Source organism: Propithecus coquereli, unplaced genomic scaffold, assembly GCF_000956105.1.
Source record: "Propithecus coquereli isolate 6110/MARCELLA unplaced genomic scaffold, Pcoq_1.0 Scaffold137, whole genome shotgun sequence".
NCBI lineage: Eukaryota > Metazoa > Chordata > Mammalia > Primates > Indriidae > Propithecus > Propithecus coquereli.
The window spans coordinates 3,138,536-3,162,693 of record NW_012137969.1 but is presented as its reverse complement, the minus strand read 5'-3'; the positions used below and the strand labels follow the sequence as shown (position 1 = coordinate 3,162,693).

At 54.7% G+C, this 24,158-nt stretch overlaps 1 protein-coding gene across 1 annotated transcript; it reads right to left on the bottom strand.

The window, feature by feature from the left end:
* Positions 1-17,957: 17,957 nt before the first annotated feature.
* On the bottom strand, positions 17,958-23,759 carry ZNF853 (zinc finger protein 853). The gene is made up of 5 exons (XM_012638942.1): positions 23,683-23,759; positions 22,804-22,926; positions 19,982-20,445; positions 19,739-19,915; positions 17,958-19,651 (listed from the first exon to the last, which is right to left on the bottom strand). The coding sequence occupies exons 2-5, from the start codon at positions 22,886-22,888 to the stop codon at positions 18,395-18,397; spliced, it is 1,983 nt and encodes a 660-aa protein (XP_012494396.1). The 5' UTR covers positions 22,889-22,926; positions 23,683-23,759; the 3' UTR covers positions 17,958-18,394.
* Between the last annotated feature and the right edge of the window lie 399 nt (positions 23,760-24,158).

Sequence of the window (24,158 nt, the reverse complement as noted above, 5' to 3'; positions counted from 1 at the left end):
CGCGGGCCGAACTCCGGGGCCGGGGCCGGGGCCTGCGGGCGGCTGCGCGCCCCGCGCTACACAAAGTGACGGCCCCGGAGCTGCGCGGCAGCGGCGCGTGGGCACCGGAAGTGCCGCCGGCCGGCCCCGCCCCGCGCGCGCCCACGGGGGGGCACTTCCGGTCACGCGGGGCCGCCGGCGCCGAGTCTCGGAGCGCGGGGGCTGAGCACCCGGCCGGAGTCCGAGTAGGCGCGCGGCGGGGACGGCGGTGTCCCGGACCCTCGTGGGTTCCCCACGGACCGGCGCCCCGTCCGCCGGGCAGCCCCTGGGGGTGCCGCGAGGTCCCACCGCTCCTACCACCGCCTCCCCGGAACCCGGCCCGGCCCCCCTCGGCTGTGATCCGGGGGCGCCTGCGGGTGCCTGTCCACGGGATCCACCCGGACCCCACGACGGTGCAGGAAGGCGGTGACCCCCGTAGGTGGTGGCATGTGGGGGCGGGACCGGGAGTGGGCCAGGTGCCCGCGCCCGCGTGGGTCGGTGCGGGGCCGGCGCAGGGCAGATGGACTGACGTGGCCAAGGACTAGGGAGCGGCTGAATGCAGAAAGGGCCGGGGCTGCGGAGGCCACACCTGGAGGGAAGGGCCTTCCACGCACAGCGAGTACCCGGTGTGGAGGCAGAGGGGCAGGCGGCCCTGGGAGCTGTGGAAGGGTCGGTGGGCTGCGACCACCCGCATCCCTGCCCCCCAGGGGACGCAGCTGCGGTCTGATGATGAATTCTGGGTTCTGCAGAGTCTGGGCATTTTTCAGCCTGGGATGATGAGCCCCGGGCTCTTTCCCCAGCTCCCACACTACGTGTACCATATTCTTAGTGCTTTTGTTGGTGTCTCACGACCTTGAACCCTCGAGACAGGGCATCAGCCTGACGGGGCTAGAAATGGAGGAGGACTCAAACCTCTGTCCCACAGAGGGGTGCAGCCCCCTGAAAGCCTTGCCTTTCTACAATACCAGCTGCCCGCCCTTCGGCAGAATTGGACCCCTCACGATGATCATGCTTGCCTTTGGTCTTTTCAAGTGTTTTAAAGTTGGCTGGGTTTGGTGGCTCACGCCCCTAATCCTAGCACTTTGGGAGGCCGAAGTGGGAGGATCACTTGAGGCCAAGAGTCCGACAAGCCTGCACACCATGGCAAGAGCCCGTCTCTACAAAAAATACAAAACTTAGCCGGGCGTGGTGGCACCCACCTGTAGTCCCAGCTACTTGGGAGGCTGAGGCAGGAGGATCGCTTGAGCTCAGGAGTTTGAGGTTACAGTGAGCTGTGATGATGCCATTCTAGCCTGGGCAACAAAGTGAGACTCCTCCTCAAAAAAAAAAAAATAAAGTTTTTAGGCTGAGCATGGTGGCTCAAGCCTATAATCCCAGCACTTTGGGGGGCTGAGGTGGAGGATCACTTGAAGCCAGGAGTTCAAGACCAGCCTGGGTGACATAGTGAGACCCCCATCTCTTAAAAAAAAAAACAGAATCTTTTTTTAAAAATGTTTTAAAATTAGTATCATTTAAAAATTGAGAGTCCCACTCTTGTAAAAGAAACAAAATTGAAAAATCAGAAGTTCTGATAACACAGGGCCCACACAGGGTACCAGTGAGTAGGGCCTGAGAAGTGACCACCCCTGTGGATGGGACTGGGCTTTGTCACCACCACCCCCCTGCCCAGTACTCACCACTCCCCGCCACCTTTCTCCAGGCTTTCTGCGTGACACTACCTGTCTGGTCCTGTGGATATCTTAAGCTTTCCGGCCCTGGACCCCTAGCTTAGACCCTTCCCCACCATACCTGACCTGGCAGGTTCAGCAGGAAGCATCATTCACCCCAGATGTTTCCAATGAAGGGCCCCAACTGTAGGATAGTTAACAATTAACCAAGGGGAAGGGAAGTCGCAGGAACGTGGGAGATCCAGAGACTGGCAGCCTCTGCCACCCTTAGACCTGAAGCAGAGGAAAGGGCAGGATGTTGCCAAGCCTGGAGAGAGCTAGAGGAATAGAAGTGGGGTGACCTGGTGGGAGCTGTGATTATGGAGGGACAATATCCCAACCCTACCCTCCCACCCCATGTCACCTGCCAGTGCTTCCATTGGCCAGATCGGCTGTAACATGGAGGGCAGGGGAACTCAGGGGATGCAGTCCTTGGTCAGCCTCCCCAGGCCCGGGGCCAAGGAGAGAACAAGCTTCAGGGGAAGGGTGTGTGACATAATCGACAGTTTGATCTCTACCCTAGATCCCTCCACCTGTCAGGCAGGACCCAGTCACCCCACATCTCAGATCTCCTCCTGGCTTGTCCCCCCAACCTGATACCTAATCCATGACTCGATTTCTTCCCGACAGATATTCCAAGGCAGAGTCCACCAGACTCTCCCCACTCAGCAGGCCCCTGCCCTCCAAAAGGTGTCTTCCCCCCACCCCAGAGTCCCCCTCAGCTGAGGCCGTTCCCCAGGGTAGAGGCTGAGCAGAGAGCTTTGGCCCCTCGGGGTCCTCCCCGACTCTGAGGGTCTCCTCTCCTTCCTCCTGCCTCACGAAAGGCAGAGTTCCCAAAGCTTGTCTCGCTCAGAATGCAGAGTGGTGCAGCCAGGCAAAGTCCCCACAGTCCACCAACTTAGCATGTCCCAGGTCAAAATTGGGCTTGCCAAGTGCCCCCTCCCTGCCCCACGCCTGTGACTGCAAGAGCAATGTGTGCTCAGGGGACCACCCGCCATTCTGTAAGAATTAAACGGAAGCCACTTGCTAGGAGACTCTGTATCAGTGTTTATTTTACAATCAGATAAATGAAAATCCTCTTTCTTCTGACTCCCTCAACCCCCCCCCTCGACCCCTTCCATTCAGTCCTGCTCTCCACCCGCCGGAATGGGATGCCAGTGGCTTTGCCAATGGCCTCAGACTGGCTGAGCCTGGGTAGACCACCCTCCCCAGGCCCATGGTCATCTTTGTGCATACTCAGGTCAGTGCTGTGCTGTCCCAAACGGGCCACACTTGGGCCATGCACGTCCTGAAATCACTGGGCCCTAAGCCTTCAGGCCACTTAAGTCTGGAGCTGCAGGGGTCAGGGCTGGCTGCCCCAGGTGTTGTAAGCACAGACCCTGGGCATGACCATAGAACAGGGCCCCTGCCAGGCCAGCCTCTCCCCACCAGGAGACCCAGGTTCTAGCCTGGGTCCTCCTGCTCCCTCCCCTGTATGCACAGCATTTTTGTGACGCTCTTGTGCAGCAGCAACATTCCTGAAAGGACCATGTGGCCTGCTGCTTGGGTGTCAAGAATGTCACAGTTTCAGGCCAAGCCTGGCCACTGTCCTTCTCTGGCCACCCCTTCCCATGGGTTCTCAGGGACCAAAACCACACCCCTCCCTCACTCTGAGGCCTGCAGCCTTATCCCTGGACTCCTGGCTTACACGCACACACGCACATGCGTGCGCTTTTTCTTCATTCTCAGCAGCGTGTGTTCACACATGTAGGTGTGCACTGTCTCCACGATGACCTATTTACACTCAGCACACATGCATCAGGCCCCTGCGTGTGCTGGGCTCTGCACTCACTGCTGGGGCCTCCGAAGAGCTCAGGCCAGGCTGTCAAGTGGGTGGGGAGACAGAGGCCTTCTCATGGGGCCACGTGGCTCACCGAGCTCCAGGAATCACACACAGAGGATGTGAGAGCCACACGTGGGGCTGGCAGGGCAGGAGTCATCAGGGAAAGGATCACAGGAGCAAAGGCAAGAGAGCCTGGGAGCTCCCGGCACCCAGGACAGCCCAGAGCCCCTGCCCTCACCCACACTCAGCTCAGGCCCTGCCCCCACCTGCAGGGAGATGCGAACTTATCCTGGGGCTCTCAGAACTGAAAACTGCAATCCTGCCCAGCAGTGACAGGGTGTTTTGATAACACTTCTAAATGTAGGCAGGTGTTGGTGTTCCATATCATGGATGATTGGGAATCGGGTGGGATTTGATGCCACTTTTTGATGTGATGGGCTGCGTTCTAGATGCCAAGTCCTGCCCATCACCTGCCCCTCCATAGGGCACCTGGTGAGCTGGAAATACAAGGAACATCAGGGAAGGGAACCCAATCCCACTCCAACGAAAACCGAAAATAGATGATGCCCCCCCCAGGCCTCCCCCACGAAGGGCTCGAGGCCTTCTGCCAACACGAGGCGGACTGGGGAGGGAGAGCTGGCCTGCACCAGTGGCGGGTCCACCTGCCACCCAGCTGCTTGCTTGAGCAGGAGGGGCCAGGACAGAGCCGGTTGGCAGCCTGCCCGGGGGCAAGGCCTGCCCAGGCCTGTGTACCTGAGAGAGCAGGAAGCAGCCTGAACAAGAAAAACAGATACCCACATGGATGCCGCTGCTCGGCCCAGCCAGCGATGGCCTGTCAGTGGGCGCCTTTCCCTCCTTCACGGGCACTGGGGAGCGGCTGGCGGGGGTGGGCTGTGGGGAGATGGAAGCAGCAGCCGTGTCAGCCTCAGCGTGAGCTCCTCCTGTATCTTGGGGCATCGAGCCTGGGACAGAGTGACTGTGAGGTGCAGCCTGAGAGCTGTGGCCAGAAGCTGAGAGAAAGCAGAGGGGAGGAGGTCCCTGGCCTTCCCAGGACAGGTGGCATCTCAGCCAAGCCTGAACGGTGCCCAGAGACTGGGACACAGTGGGACAGTGGACACCTGGCCTGAGCAAGAGCCTGAGGTGGGAGCTTGGGGCAAGTTCAGGGGCCCGGGTAGTCCCATGGCTGGAGCTTAATGCCCCTGCGGGGACCCCATGGCAGCGGGCAGCTGCGGAAGGTGTCAGGCAGAGTGAAGATCATGATTTGCCAAGATGGATGGGGTCGTGGCAGGGGGTCCAGGTGGGCAGCAGGAGCCATCCAAAGGCTGCTGAGGTTACCCAGGTGGAGGTGACAGAGTTAAGCTGTGGAGATGGGAATTGTTGCTTAGCCAGAACCTGATCCCTTTGAGAACACTCTTGTGGGGAGCCACATGGCCTGATTCTGTGACCCTGACACCACTGTCAAAGACGAGGACTCAATCTGCCCACCGCCCTTCCAGAGGGGGTGCTCCTCCCTGCCCCGGCCCCTCCCTCCTCCAATCCCCGAGTGTCCCCAGGCCCCAGGTTGGTCACAAACCATTGACTCGGCAGCTGTAGGGCACGCTGGGAGCTGGGGGCTGTCAGGGGCAGAAAGAAGGAGCAGACCCTTCCCCCCCAGCACCCACAAAAGTGTCCACCAGGCAGGGCCAAATCCAGTCCAGGTCCCTGCAACAAAATGGAAAGCAAAAGGCGGCATGGGCGGGGTCTCGACTGCCGACGGGGAGGCACGAGGGGCTGGTGACAAAGATGCTCTCTCCTTGGCCAAACTTCGGGCTCCTCTGAGCTTCTTCTCAACCCAGCCTCGGCCTTTGAGCTTCTGTGCTCAGTCACATCGCCCAGTTATAGCAAAAATCCCGTCATGTCAGTTTGGCTGGAATCCCCACCCTCAACATCTGATCAAATCCGTCCTCCTCCACCATCCCCCGTGCCCCCGGCCTGCCTTTAGCAAGAATCCTCAGTCTGTTTAACCAGAACCCAACCCCTTCCCTGATATTTTTCTATCCACCAACCCACCCCCCACCCCACTCCTTGGCTGTAAGTCCCCATTTGTCTGTGCTGTATTCAGAATCAAGCCCAGTTCTATACTGATGCCTCTTTCCCCCTATTGCGATAGTTCCTCAATAAAATCTGTTTTTACCACTTTAACTCCTTTTCAGCTCTAGTTGTCTTCAGCAGAAGCACTACTGCCTTCTGCCCACTCTGGGCACACAGGGGCTTGGCGGGGACATCCATCAGCACCTCTCTGTGCCAGGCTTCTTGCCAAGCCCTGGTGTGAGAACTCAGCAGGAACCAAGGAGGGCTTCCTGTAGGAGGAGATAGCTGAGCAAGTCCTAAGAGCCAAGTGGGAGTGAGCTCTGCCCAGCCAAGGGGCCAGTCCCAGAAGGGCAGTGCATGTCTGCAGGTGGGTCTGTGCAGATGCAGAGCCGGCCCAAAGCTCATATGCTCAAACAGAGTGAGTCCCCAGCTTCACAAAACTCCAAATGCCCCCAGATGCCTCATACCTTCCCACGTCCCCTGTGTCCCTGCTGGGGAGCCTCAGGGTGGCTGATGCCAGAATGAGTTTCATGATCATCACTGGGTGCACAGACAGACTTCTCACTACCAGCGTCCACCATGGAGGGCAGAGAAGGAGCTGGGCCCCCCACGCACACCCCCCACAAACCATTTATAGATATATGAGTGACATGGGGATTATATTAGTACGAAAAGTGCATGTTTTATCTTGTGCCACCCGTTAGATATTTTTACATCTAATTTTGATGTAACTGCTTGAAAATTACTTCCTTCATCTTAAAGTGAATTCAGGGAAATCTCTGAAGCTTGAGTTCAGTAGTGAGTGACAGGAAAGTCCAACTAAGCAACAGTTTATGAAAACCTGGCATCCTTGGGTCAGAGGCATCCTGAGGCATGTAGTCCAGGACCGGTTCCGCAGCTCCCAAAGCCATGGTCAACCTGATCTCCCTACCAATTTCGTTTCTCCCCTCCCTTCTCCTCAGTAACTCAGCAGCCTCCTCAGCTGCGCTTCTGGGAACAAGAGGAAAAATCACTGGTGGGCAGTTTTAGTTTTATTATTATGATTTTAAGAGATGGAGTCTTATTTGTCATCCAGGTTGAAGCACAGTGGCCTGATCATAGGTTACTGTAACCTTGAATTCCTGGGCTCAAGCGATCCTCCTGCCTTAGCCTCCCGAGTACCTGGGACTACAGGTGTGTACCACCCTACTCGACTATTTTATTTATCTTTTGTAGAGATGGGGTCTCACTATGTTGCCCAGGCTGGTCTCGAACTCCTGGCCTCAAGCGATCCTCCCACTTTGGCCTGCCAAAGTGCTGGGATTATAGGAATAAGCCACTGTGCCCAGCCTAGTGGGCAGTTCTAAATTGCGTTTTTCAAAATTAGTTTGTGTTTTTATGTTATTTACACCCTTAATTGTTTACCTATTCCTAAAGCAGACGAATAACTCGAGAGTAGATTTATGGCCAGAGTTTTTAGTGACTGTTGGAATGCGGTAGAAAAAAGCCTACAAGGTAGAAAGGGACCAGGGAGTGTCTGAAAAGCCTTTTACACTGAGCTAAGGAATTTAAATTTCCTCCCATAGGTCATGTAAGACAGAGGTGTGATATTTTAGGAGGTGCTGGAAAAGGACTTTCCAGAACACTGAATTCCATTCTGGAGCAGTGGTTACCTTCTCCCTCCTCCTTCACTTCTGATGGCATCAAAGAGAAAGTCTGTCTGTGGGGCTAGCTGGTCTTTAACACCTCCTCGAAACTTTCTCCTCTCTTAAACAAAGAGCAAGCAGGTCTGGATTCAGAACTTTTCTTTTTCTTTTTTCTTTTTTTTTTTTTTTTGAGACAGAGTCTTGCTCTGTTGCCCAGGCTAGAGTGCTGTGGTGTCAGCCTAGCTCACAGCAACCTCAAACTCCTGGGCTCAAGCGATCCTCCTGCCTCAGCCTCCCAAGTAGCTGGGACTACAGGCAAGCACCACCAGTCCCAGCTAATTTTTTCTATTTTTAGTAGAGTCAGGGTCTCAGTCTTGCTCAGGCTGGTCTCCCGAGCTCTAGCGATCCTCCCCAGTTGGCCTCCCAGAGTGCTAGGATTACAGGCATGAACCACCACATCCAGCCCAAGAGTAGCCTTTTTGAAATATGCCCAGAGCATATTTTGTTCTTCTTAACAAGACCGACTCTCAAGGGAAACTATTTTGCCAGAGCCTAACTAAACTACAGGAAGGGAAAGATGGGGCTCCAGCCCTCTCTAACCTCCCTGTGAAGGTCACAGCCCACAGGCACAGGCTTGCTAAAGACTGAGGCCTAATGTAAAATTATAGAATGCTTCTTATTCTCCCATGCCTTATCACCACATCAGTAGGGCTCCTCTGTAATAACAGGGGAATGCAATTGAGTGAACTGCATGTCTCGGACCATATTGAAGAAGTCTCTAAAGAAATAAAAAGATGATAGAGGAGACAAAATCAAGAAGACGAGAGGAAAGTTTAGCCTCTAACACCTACAGCTACAGCAGACAGTAAACAAAACCTAACTCCTAGCCAGATAAACATAACACCTCACATTAAAGCCTAATTTAGTCCAGTTCCTTTTACCCAGTCTGGGTATACCATGTCTGGTTTTCAATGAAAACTTACAAAGCATACCTCAAGACAAAAATACAGTTTGAAGTGACAGACTCAGATGTGACAGAGAGGTTGGAATTATCAGACTGGTAATTTATTGATTGACTGATTGATTAAGATGGAGTCTCTTTCTGTTGCCCAGGCTAGAGTGCAGTTGCGTCATCACAGCTCACTACAACCTCAAACTCTTGGGCTCAGGAGATCGTCCTGCCTCAGCCTCCCATGTAGCTGGGACTACAGGTGTGCACCACAATGCCCAGCTAATTTTTCTATTTTTTATAGAGATGGGGTCACACTCTCGCTCAGGCTGGTATTGAACTCCTGACCTCAAGTGATCCTCCTGCCTTGGCCTCCCAGAGTGCTAGGATTATAGGCATGAGGTTCTGCACCTGGCCCCAGACTGGTCATTTAAAACAACTATGATTAATATGCCAAGAGCTGTAATGGAAAAAGTGGACAATAGATAACAAAAGATGGATAATATAAGTGGAGAGATGGAAACTCTAAGAAAGAAATCAGAAGGAAATGCTAGAGATCTAAAACCCTGTAACAGAAGTGAAGCCTTTGATGGGCTCATCAGTAGGCCAGACACAACTGAGGAAAGAATCAGTGAGCTTGAAGAGACATCACAGAAACTTCCAAAACTGAAATGTAAAGGGAAAAAGAATTTAATAAATGAAACAAAATATCCAAGAACTGTAGAACAGTTACAAAAGATGTAACATATGTGTAATGGAAATGCCAGAAGAGGAATAAAGAGAGAAAGGAACAGAAGAAATATTTGAAGGAATAATGGCTGAGAATTTTTCAAAATTAATGGCAGAGAGCCCAGATGCAGTGACTCACACCTGTAACCCTAGCACTGTGGGAAGCCGAGGTGGGAGGATCGTTTGAGGTCAGGCGCTCGACACTAGCCTGAGTAAGAGTTAGACCCCATCTCTACAAAAAATAGAAAAATTAACCAGGCATGGTGGTGCACACCTGTAGTCCCAGCTACTTGGGAGGCTGAGGCAGGAAGATCGCTTGAACTGGAAGTGTGAGGTTGCAGTGAGCTATGATGATGCCGCTACACTCTATTCTAGGCAAGAGAGTGAGACCCTGCCTCAAAAAGAAAAAAAAAAAAAGAACAAAGAAGAAATAAAGACTTTCTCAGGCAAAGAATCAAGTTAATTCATTCCAACCCAGGTCCCTTGGAATGCTCTCTCTTGGGACCCAGCCACTCTTCTGAGAGATGCCCAGGCCACATGGAGAGGTTACGAATAGGCATCCTGGCTGAATGCCAGAATCGACTACCAGCCTTGGGATTAACCATTTTGGAAATCCCAGCTGCACTGAGCCCTCAGATGACATAGCCCCAGCTAACATCACGTGGAACAGAACCATCCAGCCGAGCCCAAGCAACCTGAAGAACCATGAGAAATAACAAAGTGTTTGTTGTTTTAAGCCGGTGTTTTGGGGTGGTTTATTGCTTAGCAATAGTCAACTGAAACAGAATGCATTAGGAGAAACAGAGGACAGGTAGAAGGACTCCTGTGTTTGTGTCTTGTGGATGGTGCTGCCAGCCAATGAAGGGAAAAAACAGGGATTGCAGGCTTAGCCAGGGATTGAAAGCTCTGTGTGGCCCAATTGAGCTTTAGATCTTTGGAACATTCAAGTTTGGGGGACCAATGAGTCCTCAGGTCCATGGCTCAGGGGAGATGTCTGGGTGGTGGTTGATGCCGTAGGCTTGGATGGAGTCAACTTGGGACCCCAGCAGAAGGAAGGATTCTCCTCTGCAGGGGAGGATCCTAAGGTCATCATTGTGTCCTTCTACCACTAGGGTCCTCACAAAGTCTTCATTTCTACCGTGTCTAAACATTTTAACCTTGGAATAGTAGAAAGCCTTATGTCACAGAGAATCTAACCAGAAAATAGGTTAGACTCTTCCTTGCTTCAGATGCAAAAACATATTCCCAGTACCTACTGTGATGCAGGCCTCTTTGCACGTATCACTTCACCCAACTTGGAACAATGGACACAATACACACTGCTGCTCCCATTTTACAGGCAAGGAAACTTGTCATGTACCAACTGGTGGCTAGGATTCCAATTCCCACGTCCTCACTGGAGGACCATCGCTATTTCTTAAAAGATACCACAGCTGACTCAAAGGGAGAAAAGACCAATAAGAAACGTGTGCTCTTTTGTGTTTTATAGATTTGACTTTGTCTTATTGCCAGATTTTCCATTTTACCAGAGAATTCTGGGCTTAGCCAGCCAACACCTGACATGGTACAAATACAGCCCGAGGGGCAGCTCAAAGACATATTGACCTAATTGTTAAGAAAGCAAAATGACCCCCTACCCCTCTGGCATTCTTATGACTAAACACATCATGGAGGGGCAGGAAGAGCTTTGCACCTGGGTCCCTCTGCTTAGTGCTAGTCCCTAAAATAGAGAAAACCTTGAGCTCCTTCCTGACTTCCTTACAAAAACCACCTTATGCCTCACTTTGAAAAACCCTTGCAGACATGATAATTCCATGAAAAATTAAGACTATACTCTTGGGAACTTTGTGAGGGTTTTTTTTTTTTCAATCCTACTGTGTGTTTTCACTTGGTAAGCCAGCCTTCTGAGGTTTGGATTAGGCCTAACTGGCTGCCAGCACAGAATGGGAGAAATGTGATCGGATCGCAGAAAAGCAGAGTGCCCTGCAATTTGAATGAGGGCGGAAGAGTGAAGAGGGCCACGGTTGACTTAAGTCAAGGAACCACTTGATGTGGCTCAGCCTGCAGGCAGGAGGCGGTGGGGGAGCCACCTTCTCTCCACAGAGCCCTGGGTCCTAGAGTAGGCTGTGTCCACTGGGAAGAGGGGCACATTTTTAAAATTTGTACAAAGGCACCATACAGATGGCATCAGCGCTGGATGCTCATCCCCGTCCTTCAAAAGGCTGGTTCTGGGGATCAGCGATTCAGGAGGAGGACAGGGCCATGCGGGCAGAGTCCCATGAGGCTCCTGTCCTCAGGGCCGCGTGTCTGGATCAGCAAAGATGTCTGAGAGTCCCTGAGCTGCTTCCTCAGGCAGAGAGGTCTTCTGGCCATCAGATGACGCTGCAAGATCCTGGAATTCACATGAGAGTAAAACCTGGAAATACTAAGGGAAAATAAGAAAACCAAAAAGATAACATAATTCAAATGGCAATAATGGTATGTGACCCATATAACAAAGGCAAATATACCCTGCGACACAAAGTTACTTGATCTTCCCTCTGTGCCCCACCAGAAATTGCCTGGTACCCCCCAGCCATGTGGGTTACACCCTAAGGACTCGCGCTGGGAGGCGGGGGAGGGGGGTCAGTGACTGGAGGCCTCTCCCAGCCCTGGCCCCTGGCCTTCAGGCACGGGGATTCTAGCATCACAGCCCAGGGCTCACCTGGGGCTTGGTCACTAGCTCCTGTCGCTTCCTCCCCTCCCTTCAGCCCTGTCTCTCTCTGATTTCTCTTCTGGGACTTGTGAGGGGGCGAGTGTCGTGGGTCTCTGCAACCTGGGATTCCCCGCCTCCTGACATGGAATCGCAGTCAGATACAGGATGAGAGGAGGGAGCCTTCAGGGCCTCCTGGACAGGGGCCCAGTGTGCAGGGAAGCTGGGGTGCGGGCAGCAGGCAGCAGCCCTAGGGACTGTGGCCAGGCAGGTGGGAAGGGCGGGCAGCCCAGCTACTGGACCAGGCCAGCCACTGCCCCGATGATGGATCTCCATGAACGTTAATCTAGGCAAAGATGCAGGGGTGAGAGATGGCTCAGGGTGGTGGCTCCTGTCCCTGCGGGGTGTGGGAGATGATGCCCTCCCTGTCCCTGCTGCCCAGCCTGCTGACGGGATAGGTGGAGTGAGGAGAGCGGGGGACTGGGCTGAGTTGTGGTTAGAAGTGAAAGCAGGGGGGGCGGGCCTGACTCACGGGGACTTCCAGGGCCCAAACTTGACCAGGCTTCAGGACTCAGGAGTCACCTTGGGGCTGGGGCACAGAGAGCAGGTCTGCTCTATGTGAGATGCCTACCGCAGTGGAAAAGCCCAGTGGAGGTGGGAGGACACTGTGACGTTCTGGAGAGGCATCGGGACCAGAGATAGGAATGTGAGACTCCCGGGCAAATGGATGGTGGTTAAAGCCAAGGCTGGGTGAGGCCACCTGAGGGGAGGACATGGACAGGGAAGGGACATTCGGGATGGCCCTGGGACTCGCCCACGCTCAGCAGGGGAGCAGAGAAGCAGCAGGGGAGATGGAAAGCAGTGGCCCTGGGACATTCATGGCTGGGCTCCTTTGGGGTTTTGTCACGTGAGTAATGAAACTACTCAACCTCAACCCTGCAGTCACCTTCACGGACGCTGCCGAAGGTGCCTTTGCAGGGGAGAAGATGGGAAGAAGATGCCTGGGCAAACTTCCAGGACAGAGGCAGTGCCCAGCAAGTGCAGACCCAGGCGGCAATGCCTGCAGGTCCCTCCGCAGGTGGGAACCCACAGAACCTTGGTGACTTTCCCCGCTTAGCACCACATGTCTCTTTCCAGGAGACAGCAGTAAAAAACCCGGCTCCAGGAGACTATCGCTGAAATGGGAGGCAGTTAACTGGGGATTACAATCTGACCCATGCTCTCTATTTTTAAGTGTGATTTGGCTTTTTTTCCCCTGGGAAACCCATCATGGGTTGGTGGTTCACAATGAGATTTTTAAAGTGTAAGGCAGAGGATTGCGATGGAAGTGGAGCTGAGGTGATCACTAATATGGACTCAGATATTGCGGAGTCAAAGTAACAAATCATACTTAACCTCCAAACAGTGACGACAGCCCACCTGACATGGTGCAACCACCCTCGTGTGACCAAAACCACACAAACTCTTTCCCCAAAAGAAGATACAAAGGCCCTTTCTCCATCTTCAGATGAAGATATCATTCCTCTTGCTGAGACACGCTCTCTATTAGATTTCTAGTAACTTAAATACTGAGTTACAAAGTTAACTACGATTAGTGCATTTTATGTTAGATGTTTGAGAAACAGAAGAGGGAGAGAGAAAAAATGGTTAATATATTACTATAAAACAAATAGCTTCACAGAAAAATAAGAATGAACTAGTCGTAACTATTATAGCCCTCATTTCTGCAACTGGTCATGCGGTTGTAGCTGACATTTATAGCTGTTTCCTTTCACACCCCGTCCGTATTCTCTGCACCTACAATGAGCACCTGGTGTGGCCAAACTTGCCCGGAAGCAGAAAAGAGAATTCTGGGAAATGTAGCAGGCTTAGCTGTGCTCACCCCCTCCATAGAAAGCTGCCCCGTTGGTCTGCCATCTATGGTGATGAAACAAAGTCCCTGTTTTAAATATCTCTATTTAAAGGCTGGGCATGGAGGTTCATGCCTATAATCCCAGCACTTCGAGACGCCAAGGCAGGAGGATCACTTGAGCCCAGGAGTTCAAGACCAGCCTGGGCAACATAGCAAGACCCTGTCTCTACAAAAAATAAAAAAATAAATAAAATTTTTAAAAAGAACAGTATCGGTCATTTAAGAAAAATACTGTCAGTAGTAGTACAGGTGGATATAATAGATACAACATGCAAATGATCAAAGTATGGGAGACACTGACCAATAGGATTAAACACCTCTGGCTTAGAAGCCATGTGCTTCCACAACACCTAGCCCCTGCCTAGCTCTCCCCCTTGTTCCACCTCCTCTCTCCCATAGCACCTCTCTCCCAGCTGCCCTGAAACTGTCACTGTTCTAGCCACACCAGGCCTCTCTGAGTCTGACCCTTTGCATGTGGTGTGGCTTCTTTCTGGAATGCCTCCGCCTCCAGTCTCTCCAGCCCTCACTTTGCAAACGCCTCTGATCCACGAAGACTCTCCCCCAAGGCAGAGGCTGTTGCTCCGTCCCCACTGTCCATCACACGGCATGGTCATTTATCTGCGTCTCCCTCTCCCACTGGGAGGTCTTCAGCCAACGCTCTTCAATCCCTGGGGCCTGCCTGGCCTCCTGGGCTCTTCCCTCCCTCCTAAGACAAGGCTGTGCCCATCCGCCCCATCTGAGCATCTTAAGTCAGGTTTCCCAGAGCAGCCCTGAGAAGCCCATTTGTGTGCATGTGATTAATAAAGGAAATGTAGCCAGGGGAGGCAGGTGAGAGCAGGGGACATGGGACAGGAAGGGTGAGAGGCTCAGGGCAAGTCCCACAGAGGGAACCCGTCTGCTCCCACACTGGAGCAGGAGTAAAGCTTCGGAGTCGCCCTGACCGCAGGCACAGGAGCTGGGCTCTCCTGCCCATACCCAAGCGCTGGTGAAGGGCCACTCCAGGGACTTCCACTCCCAGGAACGGCCCATCCTCTGCTGGCATGGCAGAGCCACAGGTGTTGGCGGCTGGGGCCACGCATCCATCCAAATGATCCAGGCAGAGAGACGGGCAGAGAATCAGAGCTTGCTGCAGGCCGCTCCTTGCCCCGACAGATCCACATACATCTCGAATTAATCCCCTTGTGGGTGGAGAACACTGGTGAACGTTCCTCCTCTCCCATTCCATCCTGTTCCAGAGCCACCTGCCTCCAGCACTCCTGCTGGTCTAGGGGCTGCCCTGATGGGGTGACTCAAACCCTTGGGGTCAGAGCTCCTGTTGGAGGATCTGGATATCTGCCTCCTCGGCGAATTTAACTCAGGTAAATGGCTCTAGGTCCACTCGGGGAAGAGCTGGGGAAGTTACTACTGTCTACATATCCCACACATAGTGGCATCATAAAGTCTGAGAACTGGCTCAGATCCAGAAGCCGGGAAAGAGATGATGACGTCCCACTGGGGAAACTGACAATGGCCTTCAAGGTCACACCTTGACCTTTGGGGGAGGATATATAGATCAAGCCATGCCCTAGCTGGCTGCCTACCTTTCTCATCCCTGGGGACACCACGGTCTGTTCCCCGCCATTCCAGCCCCCCTGAGGTCTGAGCCACCCCAATCTTTCTGCCAACTTCAGTAATTACATCCACCTTGCCCTGGGGGTTAAGCACTACATGTGGCCACTGCTGTTCTTGGATCCTGCCACCCCCATGGACATGAGGGAGTCCAGTTCCATGACAGCACCTCCAATGTCAGCCCTGGTCTCCCCAGAGAGAACAGCCACTGCTGAGCTCCTTGAGGAAGCAGGCCACCCACCCCCTGCACATGCCCGCTCTCCTTAGCGGAGGGAGGGCCCAGCCCAGCGTGCTCTCTGGGTACCTGCAGGTACGCAGCAGCCAGGTCTTGCAGCTCCCTGGGTGAATAAGTCCTTCCCTCCCTTCACAAAATCAGCACCCCCCAGCCAGGCCGTGCTGGGACTAGAACTTGGTTATAGGTCTCACAGCCAGGAAGGGAGGTGGGGGCAGGCCGTAAGGGGAACAAGTGTTGCCTTGAAAGACATCTGCCTCAGTGAGACCTTTGTGTGGTCTTCAGGCAAGGGTTGGGGAATACAGCTGCTATCTCTGGAAGGGAAAATGGGCTCCTTCTGCAGGCTGAGAGGGTTGGGGGAAGGAGGGAGCTCAGTGTTCTCAAGCACGTCACCCAGATACCCCCAATCCAAGCTGGAGGGTCCCACTCTTTCCACATCAGAGCCCTGATGTGGGTCTAGCCCAGCCTTCTCTGAAGTTTCTCTGCTTTTGCATTGGGTCCTGTGCCGGGTCTGCAGCAGCCTGCCCTTGGCTAAAGGAAATGGGGGTCTCTGGACCCTGCATGGGGGCCTTCTGACTGCCCCTTTGTGACTTCGGTTGATGACTGTGGGCCTGAACCCCTCATTTTCCTTCATCATGGCATGAACTGTGTTTGGCCAAGCCAAGCAATCCCACAGTCCCTGTAGTGACCGCTGCCCCTAAGTATCTCCCATGCTCAAGGTACCGCATGAGCCTCAGCGCCCCCTCCCACCCGATAGCCTGTCCTGCTTATCGGTACAGCAGCGAGAGGCAGCCGCCACTCGCCGCCCCCCAACAAGCAGCTCCCTGTTGCTACCCGATGGGCAAATGACCCAAGCCCAGAATCTCAGCTTTAGACTCCACTTCCCAGGATCACTGGTGACACCATGAGTCTCAGGGGAGGCTCCCGAGAAACTGACCTTGAAACGAGGATTTATGAGTGAGTGATGTATTAAGGACATGCTCCCTGGTGGTGTCAGAGTAAGAGAAGTGGGACAAGGAAAGAGAGCAAGCGGAGTAGAGGTGCAGTCTTGAGCAAAATTCTGCAAAGAACGCTTCACTGGATCCCACAGCCAAAGTCAAATGTGACTCACGCCTCCGAGTCATCCTGGCCAGGAGCGGGAAAGCTTGGCTTGCAGCCTCCTCCCACACTTGTCTGAACAGGTCAAGGGCAACCACAGGGGAAGGCACTTCTCAGGGACATCTGGCTTTCTGCACAGGTGAGTTAAAGGGGCCCCAGCAGCCCTAGGGTTGTCCTCCAAAGAAGGTCTGGGGCTAGGGACTGCTGGAGGTAACAGCTGGGGGCAAGAGGACACAAGAACGGTTAACAGGGGCCGGAGAGTATCTGGCAGGTCGAGTCTCAGAATCAAGGACTCTCAGTGCTGAATGGGGCATCCAGGCTCACGACTTCCCCCCGAGTGGCCATCCCATAGGGCTGGACTCATCACCAGGACAGCACTCCCGGTTGCAGCTGGACTAAACTGAACTGATTCAGGCTGGTCCTTACAAAGCCGCTACCTCTGGTCCCCGTCCCTCCCATGAGGGTCTTACTAAGTAAGTCATTCCCCAGCCAAGGGCCTCAGGCTGGAAGGTGGGTCTGCGGTGGGGAGGACCCTGCGGTGGGGAGGACCCCGCAATGAACCTGAACAGTTAAGTTCCATGTTCAGGAGCAATCACAACAATTTTCCTTAAAAATGAAGCCCCATGGCAGGACCCAAAATCCAAAGGCGAAAACACAAAGACAGGACACTATTTCCTCATTTTAATTTATTTTTCATTTTTTGTTTCTCACTTACCAACACATTTGTAAAAATGTAGCAGGCTGTGTTAGTAAAGGAGAAGCAGGGAGGGAAAAGAAGGGCAGGAAAGAAGCGGACACACATGAAAAGTCAGGTGGAGCAGGAAGTGCTTGGGGACCAGAGGTGGTGGGGGACCCCCCACCCCCACCACCCCCTTTCCGCAAGGCATCAGCAACTGCTGCTGCTCTCACAGCCCCCACCCCAGACGATTTGGTAAACATGATAAAGAGCATTTCTGTTGCCCCCACTGTCCTTGTCCCCAACATTCTTCCCCCAGCCCCGGCATGGGGCAGGGTCTGCTTGGCAGGTCTTCCCCCACCCGCCATGGTCGCCTGGTTCAGAACCCAGCCCCTGGGTCTCAAGGCGCATGGCCCTGGGCAGCATCTGAGAAGCCTAGAGCCGGTGGATCCCAGGGAGGCCACAGTGGGGATACCCGGGAGCTCTTTCCAGATCCTTCCTCTAACACTTTGGAAAACAACCCTAGAACTCCCCTGCTTCAGCCATAGGCTCTTACTCGAGAGGACATTAAGGGGCGCAGTGGGCTGGGGAGCACCGCAGCAGAGCCCGGGACTCCCTTGGAGGGAAGGTTTTACCTTTGGCCCAGAGCACGTCTGCCCGGCATTTATTTGCACATTGACCCGGGGAACACTCTGACCCTGTGTTTATGAACACAGGCATTTTCATCAGAATTGCATCCACCCCGATGAATTTTCATCCTAGAAAGTATTTTCAAGGCAAATGCCCCTGAGGACAATTTAATGCCCTCATCAGTTTTCTACATAGTGCACATAAAGTTTCCTTTTTTTGCCCGTTTTTCTCCTTGAAATAATTTCACCAGGATCAAATCTTTCCCATGCTCATTTCACGACATGTGTTTGATTCCCTGGTTCGTGTCCGCATGAAATGTCACCAATTGTGGCTGAGAGTTTCCTCTGTGGCTCTCGTTTCTCACTGGGCAGCCCTCTTGGCCACGCTGCTCAGGAACAAATGTGTCCCACGTGCTGTTTCTGCCCCAGTTGGGCTTTTCTCTTGAGGATCGTTTTGGGGGATGACGTGTGAACCCCGTACTTTCAGGGACTCCGGGCCACTATGGAAGCTGGCCTCCCCCAAGGCCATTCCAAGATGTCTCCAGCGAGCGACCACGCGCCGGGGTCAAGGTGTCCTCCCCCTGCGCCCTAGGTGTGGGGCTTCCCGCAGGCAGCGTGGCTCCGCGGCTCACGGAGCCTTGTCGGTGGGCGCAGTGGCCTGCTCGGCGCGCGGGGGACCTCCGGGGGCTGCGGGCCGCGGGGCACGCAGCAGGCCGAGGCCCCTCGAACGGCCGGCGCCGTGCAGTTGGCGCTCGTGGCGGCGGATCTGCACCTTGTGGCGGAAGCGCTCGCCGCAGTCCTCGCAGACGTACGGCCGCTCGCCCGAGTGCGTGCGCCGGTGGCGCAGCAGGTTGGAGGACACGCTGAAGCGCTTGCCGCAGTCGCCGCAGGCGTAGGGCCGCTCGCCCGTGTGCGTGCGCTGGTGCTGCACGAGCGCCGAGCTCTCGCTGAAGCGCTTGTTGCAGTAGGAGCAGGCGTAGGGCTTCTCGCCCGTGTGGATGCGCTGGTGCGTCACCAGGTTCGAATGCTGCGAGAAGCCCTTGCCGCACTCGCCGCAGCGGTGCGGCCTCTCGCCCGTGTGCGTGGCCTGGTGCCGCACCAGGTCCGTGCTGCGGCTGAAGCCCTTGCCACACTCCCCGCAGATGGTCGGCCGGTCCCGGGCGCGCCGCCGCCTCCGCTGCCGCGCAGGTGTCAGCGCCGCGCTGCCCGCCGGGCCCGGGATGGCCACCACGGTCGGCGTGGCCACGGCGGGCAGCACCATGAGCTCCTGCAGCACCACGTAGCCCGGCGGGGCCACCACGACCGCGGCAGGAGCCCCCGGCACAGCCGCCCCGCTGCCCCCTGCAGCGGGCACCAGTTCCAGCTGCAGCTCTGGCTGCTGGGCGCCCAGCTCCACGGGGGTCAGCTCCAGCTGCACTTCCTGCTGCTCCAGCTGCTGCTGCTCCAGCTGCTGCTGCTGTTCTAGCTGTTGCTCCAGCTGCTGCAGCTGCTCCTGCAGTTTCAGCTGCAGCTGCCTCTGCTCCTGCTGCCGCTCCAGTTCCTGTTGCCGCTCCAGTTCCTGCTGCCGCTCCAGCTCCTGCCGCTGCTGCTCCAGCTCCTGCTCCTGCTCCGACTCCAGGTCCACAGGCATGAGCTCCAGCTCCACCTCTTCCTCCTCCTCTGGCTCCATCGGAGGGGGCTGCAGCTGCTGCTGTTGCAACTGTTCTTGCTGCTGTTGCAACAGCTGCTGCTGTTGCTGCTGCTGTAACTGTGCCTGCTGCTGCAGCAATAGCTGCTGGTGTAACTGTACCTGCTGCTGCTGCAGCAGCTGCTGCTGTAAGTGTGCCTGCTGCTGCTGCAACAGCTGCTGCTGTAATTGTGCCTGCTGCTGTAGCAACAGTAACTGCTGCTGCTGCTGTTGGAACTGTTGCTGCTGATGCAGCAGATGCTGCTGCTGTAACTGTTCCTGCTGTTGCTGCAACAATGGTTGCACTTGCTGCTGCGGTAACTGTTGCTGCTGTTGCTGCAACAATGGTTGCATTTGCTGCTGCTGTAACTGTTCTTGCTGTTGCTGCAACAATGGTTGCACTTGCTGCTGCTGTAACTGTTCCTGCTGTTGCTGCAAAAACTGTTGCTCTTGCACTTGCTGCTGCTGTAACTGTTTCTGCTGCTGCAGCAACAATGGTTGCTCTTGTACTTGCTGCTGCTGTACTTGCCCCTGCTGTTGCTCTTGCACTTGCTGCTGTTGCTCTTGCACTTGCTGCTGTTGTAACTGTTCATGCTGCTGCTGTAATAGCTGTTGCTCTTGCACTTGCTGTTCCTGTAACTGTTGTTGCTGTTGCATTTGCTGCAGTTCTGGTTTCAGTTCCTGATGCTGCATGGATTGGTGTTTTTCCTGTAGTTCCTGCTGTAGTTGAGATAGCTGCTGTTGCCCATCCTGCTGCTGCTGCTGCTGCTGTTGCAATTCTGGCTGATGTCGTAATAGTTGGTTTTGTGGTTGCTGCTCTTGCAGCTGCTCAGGCTGTGGCTGTTGTTGCAGCTCTGGCTGCTGTTCTGACTGTTGTGACTCCTGTTGTTCCAGCCGGGCTCCCTCAGTGATTTCCCTGGCCTCTGTTGGGGCTGTGATTGCTGGCTGTTGGGGGCTGCTCCTGTCCTCCTGAGCCTCTTCCTCCTCCTGACTCTCGCTCCCACCGCTGCCACCTGTAGCAGAAATGGCAGGAAGCCAGGAAAGAAAGATCTACAGATAGCTCTCCTGTCCAGAACCCCAGGACCTGTCCTCTTCCCCTGCCCATGTACAGCCACTCAAAGATACCCTAATGTGCTCTCAGCAGGGACCCAAAAGTGCTGGATCAAATGATAATGGCAGCACAGCAGAGATTGAAATGCTATGGGGGTGGTGGGAGTGTGGCTTGGAAAATATGCCCAAGGGACTGCTGGTCACCCCAGTTTGGACACCAGCTCCCTGACCTCTCCACTGGGCTTCCCTTGACACAAGCTCCATGCTTGTGTGACATTGACACCAGCATGGGTGCCTGGGGCTCCCTGACACCATTCCCTGAGAAATCTCTTGTGCTTAGTCGCCACCCAGTGGAACTCAGTGAACCGACTACTCCAACAGCCAAGCCATCAGCCCTGTGCTGAACTCTGACCTCAGCCACGGTCATATCTTTAATAAATGCCAACTCGCCTTCTCTGTAAATAGTAAAGAATTTCTGTAAAGCTGCCTAGAAGTGTTACCACTAGTAGTCTCCAAAAATCACCAATGTGTCAGAGAGACCACTAGGTTCCAGGTAGGAAGTCCTCAGCTCAGAACCTAACTCTACCAGTTGGCAGCTGTACAACCTCCTGCAGGCTCGCAGCTTAGTGAGACCCACACCATCCCCTTAAGCAGTAAAGCAGGAAGGACCCTGGCATATTCCCTAGAACCTAGTAGGTGCTTAAAAATTTCCTCTCCCTGCAGGTCAGGATTAGTTCACAAAGTAATAAAAAGTACCAAGGATACAACTAGCTCCATTCGAAACTGCCTAAAGACCGGAAGTGTTTAGATTGTCATTCCGGAATGGAAAGGACTGACTCACAGCCTCGACATGATGACTGACCAATTACTTAACTTCTGGGAACCTCAGTCTCCCCTTCTGCTAAAGGACATAAATCCTTTTCAGGGACGTTGTGAGAACGAGGATAACCGTGGAGCGCTGGCGTTGAGCAAGGCACGGGGTAAGTGCTGCATTACCCAGAGTCACTCAAGGTTTCCCTTTCTGTGCAACATCCACATTCAGCTTTTCATTCTGAGTGTGACTATTGTGCTATCCGGAAATCCTAATTCTTCTCTACATGGGTGACCCTAGGAGGCTTTCTCCATTCCCAAGTCTGATTTCAACATCTCTTCTTCTTACAGCACCACAGTTTCAGTCTGGTAATGGAAAGTGATGGCTTGATTTATAAAATTGTGCTTTCTGGCCACGTTACCAGGAATATATTGATTTAACAAAACCAAGGGATATCTGCATGTGTATAATTTCCTTTCAGTAAAATATTCCTAATAACCTTTGCTTAGGCTAATGGATCAGTGAGCTGATTTTTTCATAGATACTCAAACCCCTTGGGAGGATGCACATGGCAGATGAAGACAGCCACGAAAACCTGTCCCCTAGTGAGTCCGATGTCTCATAGACATGCCCTTCTCGCACCGCCTCCTGTGGAAGCAAGATCATGCCTCCACGCAAATCTCATTTCTAGCACAGTGCTTGGCCATATGGCAGCTCTAACTTCCTGGGACAGCAGTTTCAGCATTTTTAACGAAGGCATTTTAGTGAGCATCTAGTTAGGTGTTGTCTGATGTGTACGCCCTCGCAAGATTTTGTCAGTTAAATTTGTAAGTCAGAAGAATCCTTGTTTAGTCCGCACATCCCCATCCAACCCCTCCAATTCCCTTGGTCCTTTTCAAGCTCTGTCCAACCCTGCCCCTCTGCCCAGCACTCTTAAAACACAGAACGGGAAACCGGCTCTGGAGAGCGTGGCCACCAGAGAGTTTTGCCCGGTGTGGGTCCCAGAGGGAAAGGTCTTGAGAGGTCCTGCAGGACCACGTGTGCCTCTGGGCATCAGGTGGAAAAAACAGATAGAAGCAGAGGTCAAGGAAAAGTGGACAAGGTTAGAGGCCACAGGGGACAAGAAGCCACGGAGCCAATGTCTGAGGCAGGAGGGGCAGAGGAAGAGAGCCTGCCAGCACCTGAATTCCATCGAGGAAATTAAGTCGGGAGCCAGGGCCAGGTGGGAGGATGACGGTGTCCCCTAACTGCTGGGGACACAAAGCAGTGGGTTCCAGCCAGCATAAACGTGGGGACTGGGAGCTGAGACAGTCATACTTCCAGATAGCCCCTCACCAGTGGGACCTCAGCCTGACAGAACCACCATGGAAAATCCCCAGGCAAAGCTGCCATGTTACACACATGAGCCGATGTGGGCTACCCACCACCCTCTGGCCTCTTTCTGCCACGGCAGGCCTGGGGCTTTGTCAAGGATCCTGGAGGGGTCTAAGAGCCCCTCCCAGCCTCTCACCTGAGAGGGTGTCAGGCCCTGGGCCCCCATCCTCAAGACATCTCAGCTCCAGCACGAAGGTCTTGGTTGCCGGCCCCACCTCCATCCTAGCAGTCAGACCAGGATCCCGGGGAGCCGGCTGTGCTGAGAGGAAGGAAGGAAGCTGTTCAGATGGGCCAGGGTGCTGCAAGCCCCCTGCTGGGTGCCACCAACCCCCAAAGGCCCTTCACTTCTGCCTCAGGCTACCCCAGAGCTGGCAGCTCCACCCCTGCTGCAAAAGCTGCAAAAGCAGCTCATTGCAGGTCACAGCAGGGAAGAGGGGGCGAGGGTGGCCTGGAGGGTTAGGGCTAGGGAGGTGGCAGCAGCCCTTGGACCCCATTCCTGCACAGAGGCCCGGCTGCTTCTTCTGACTTTGCACGGGGCTCCTAGGGCAGCCCATGCAGCTGTGTCTCACTGAGACAACTGCAGGAATCAGGCGCTCACAAGGCAGGGGAGGTGAGGTCACAGAAGGGACATTTGGGAGAGCTCTCTAACAAAAGAGAGACTGTCCACCAACATTCCCCCTGCCCCCTTCAGCTCTGTTGCCTCCGTGGCCTGCTCTGGGGGCTCATCCAGCCTTCTAAGGCCACCAGCAGGCCACGTGTTCCTGGTGCCACCTCAGCTGCCTGGGAGACAGGTGTCCAGAGCACTATAACACATGGCAGTGCAGGCTGCCCGCCTGGCCCTGTGCCCAGCGCTCCTGAGAGTCCGCCCTGGCCGCACAGAGGTGGCCCCACATCTAGTCCTCCCCTCTCGCCCAGACAGGCTGACTCCACGTCCCTCTAGCTTTTGGGAATCCAGTCGGAGCCCACTTCAGGGAAGCGTCCCGGTCGCCCAGGCCAGCTACCCACTGGGCCTCACCTGGTACAGCATTTCCTGCTCTCGGGGCAGCCTCTGCGCTAGGGGAGGTGTGGTCAGCAGAGGCTGGAAGGTGAAGGCCAAACCATGCAGCTGGCTCCTTCCGGAAGCGCCTCCATCCAGAAAGAGCCAGGGAGGCGCGAGCCTACCCGGTGGCCTTTCTGGGCACTCCGTAGGGTCGGCACTGTGAGGGCTGCCCAGGTGGCCCTGCGCCAAAAGAAGGGGCAGAGTGGAGCTCCGGAGCAGAAGTTGGTGGAGACTCCCGGGCTGGGGGTAGGGGCGCGGGGCTCAGGGCTGGCCCGGCGGGACCATCGCGGGCAGCAGGGTCCTGGTCCGCCCCCGAGGTCGGCACCGCGGGGTGGCCCAGTCTCAGGCCGGCGGTGCCCGGGCGACACAGGTCCTCGGTGGCCCGTGGCCACAGGTGCCCGGAACCCGCGGGCGGCCTGGGCCGGGCCGCGCGGGCCGGGGCGGGGGGCGGG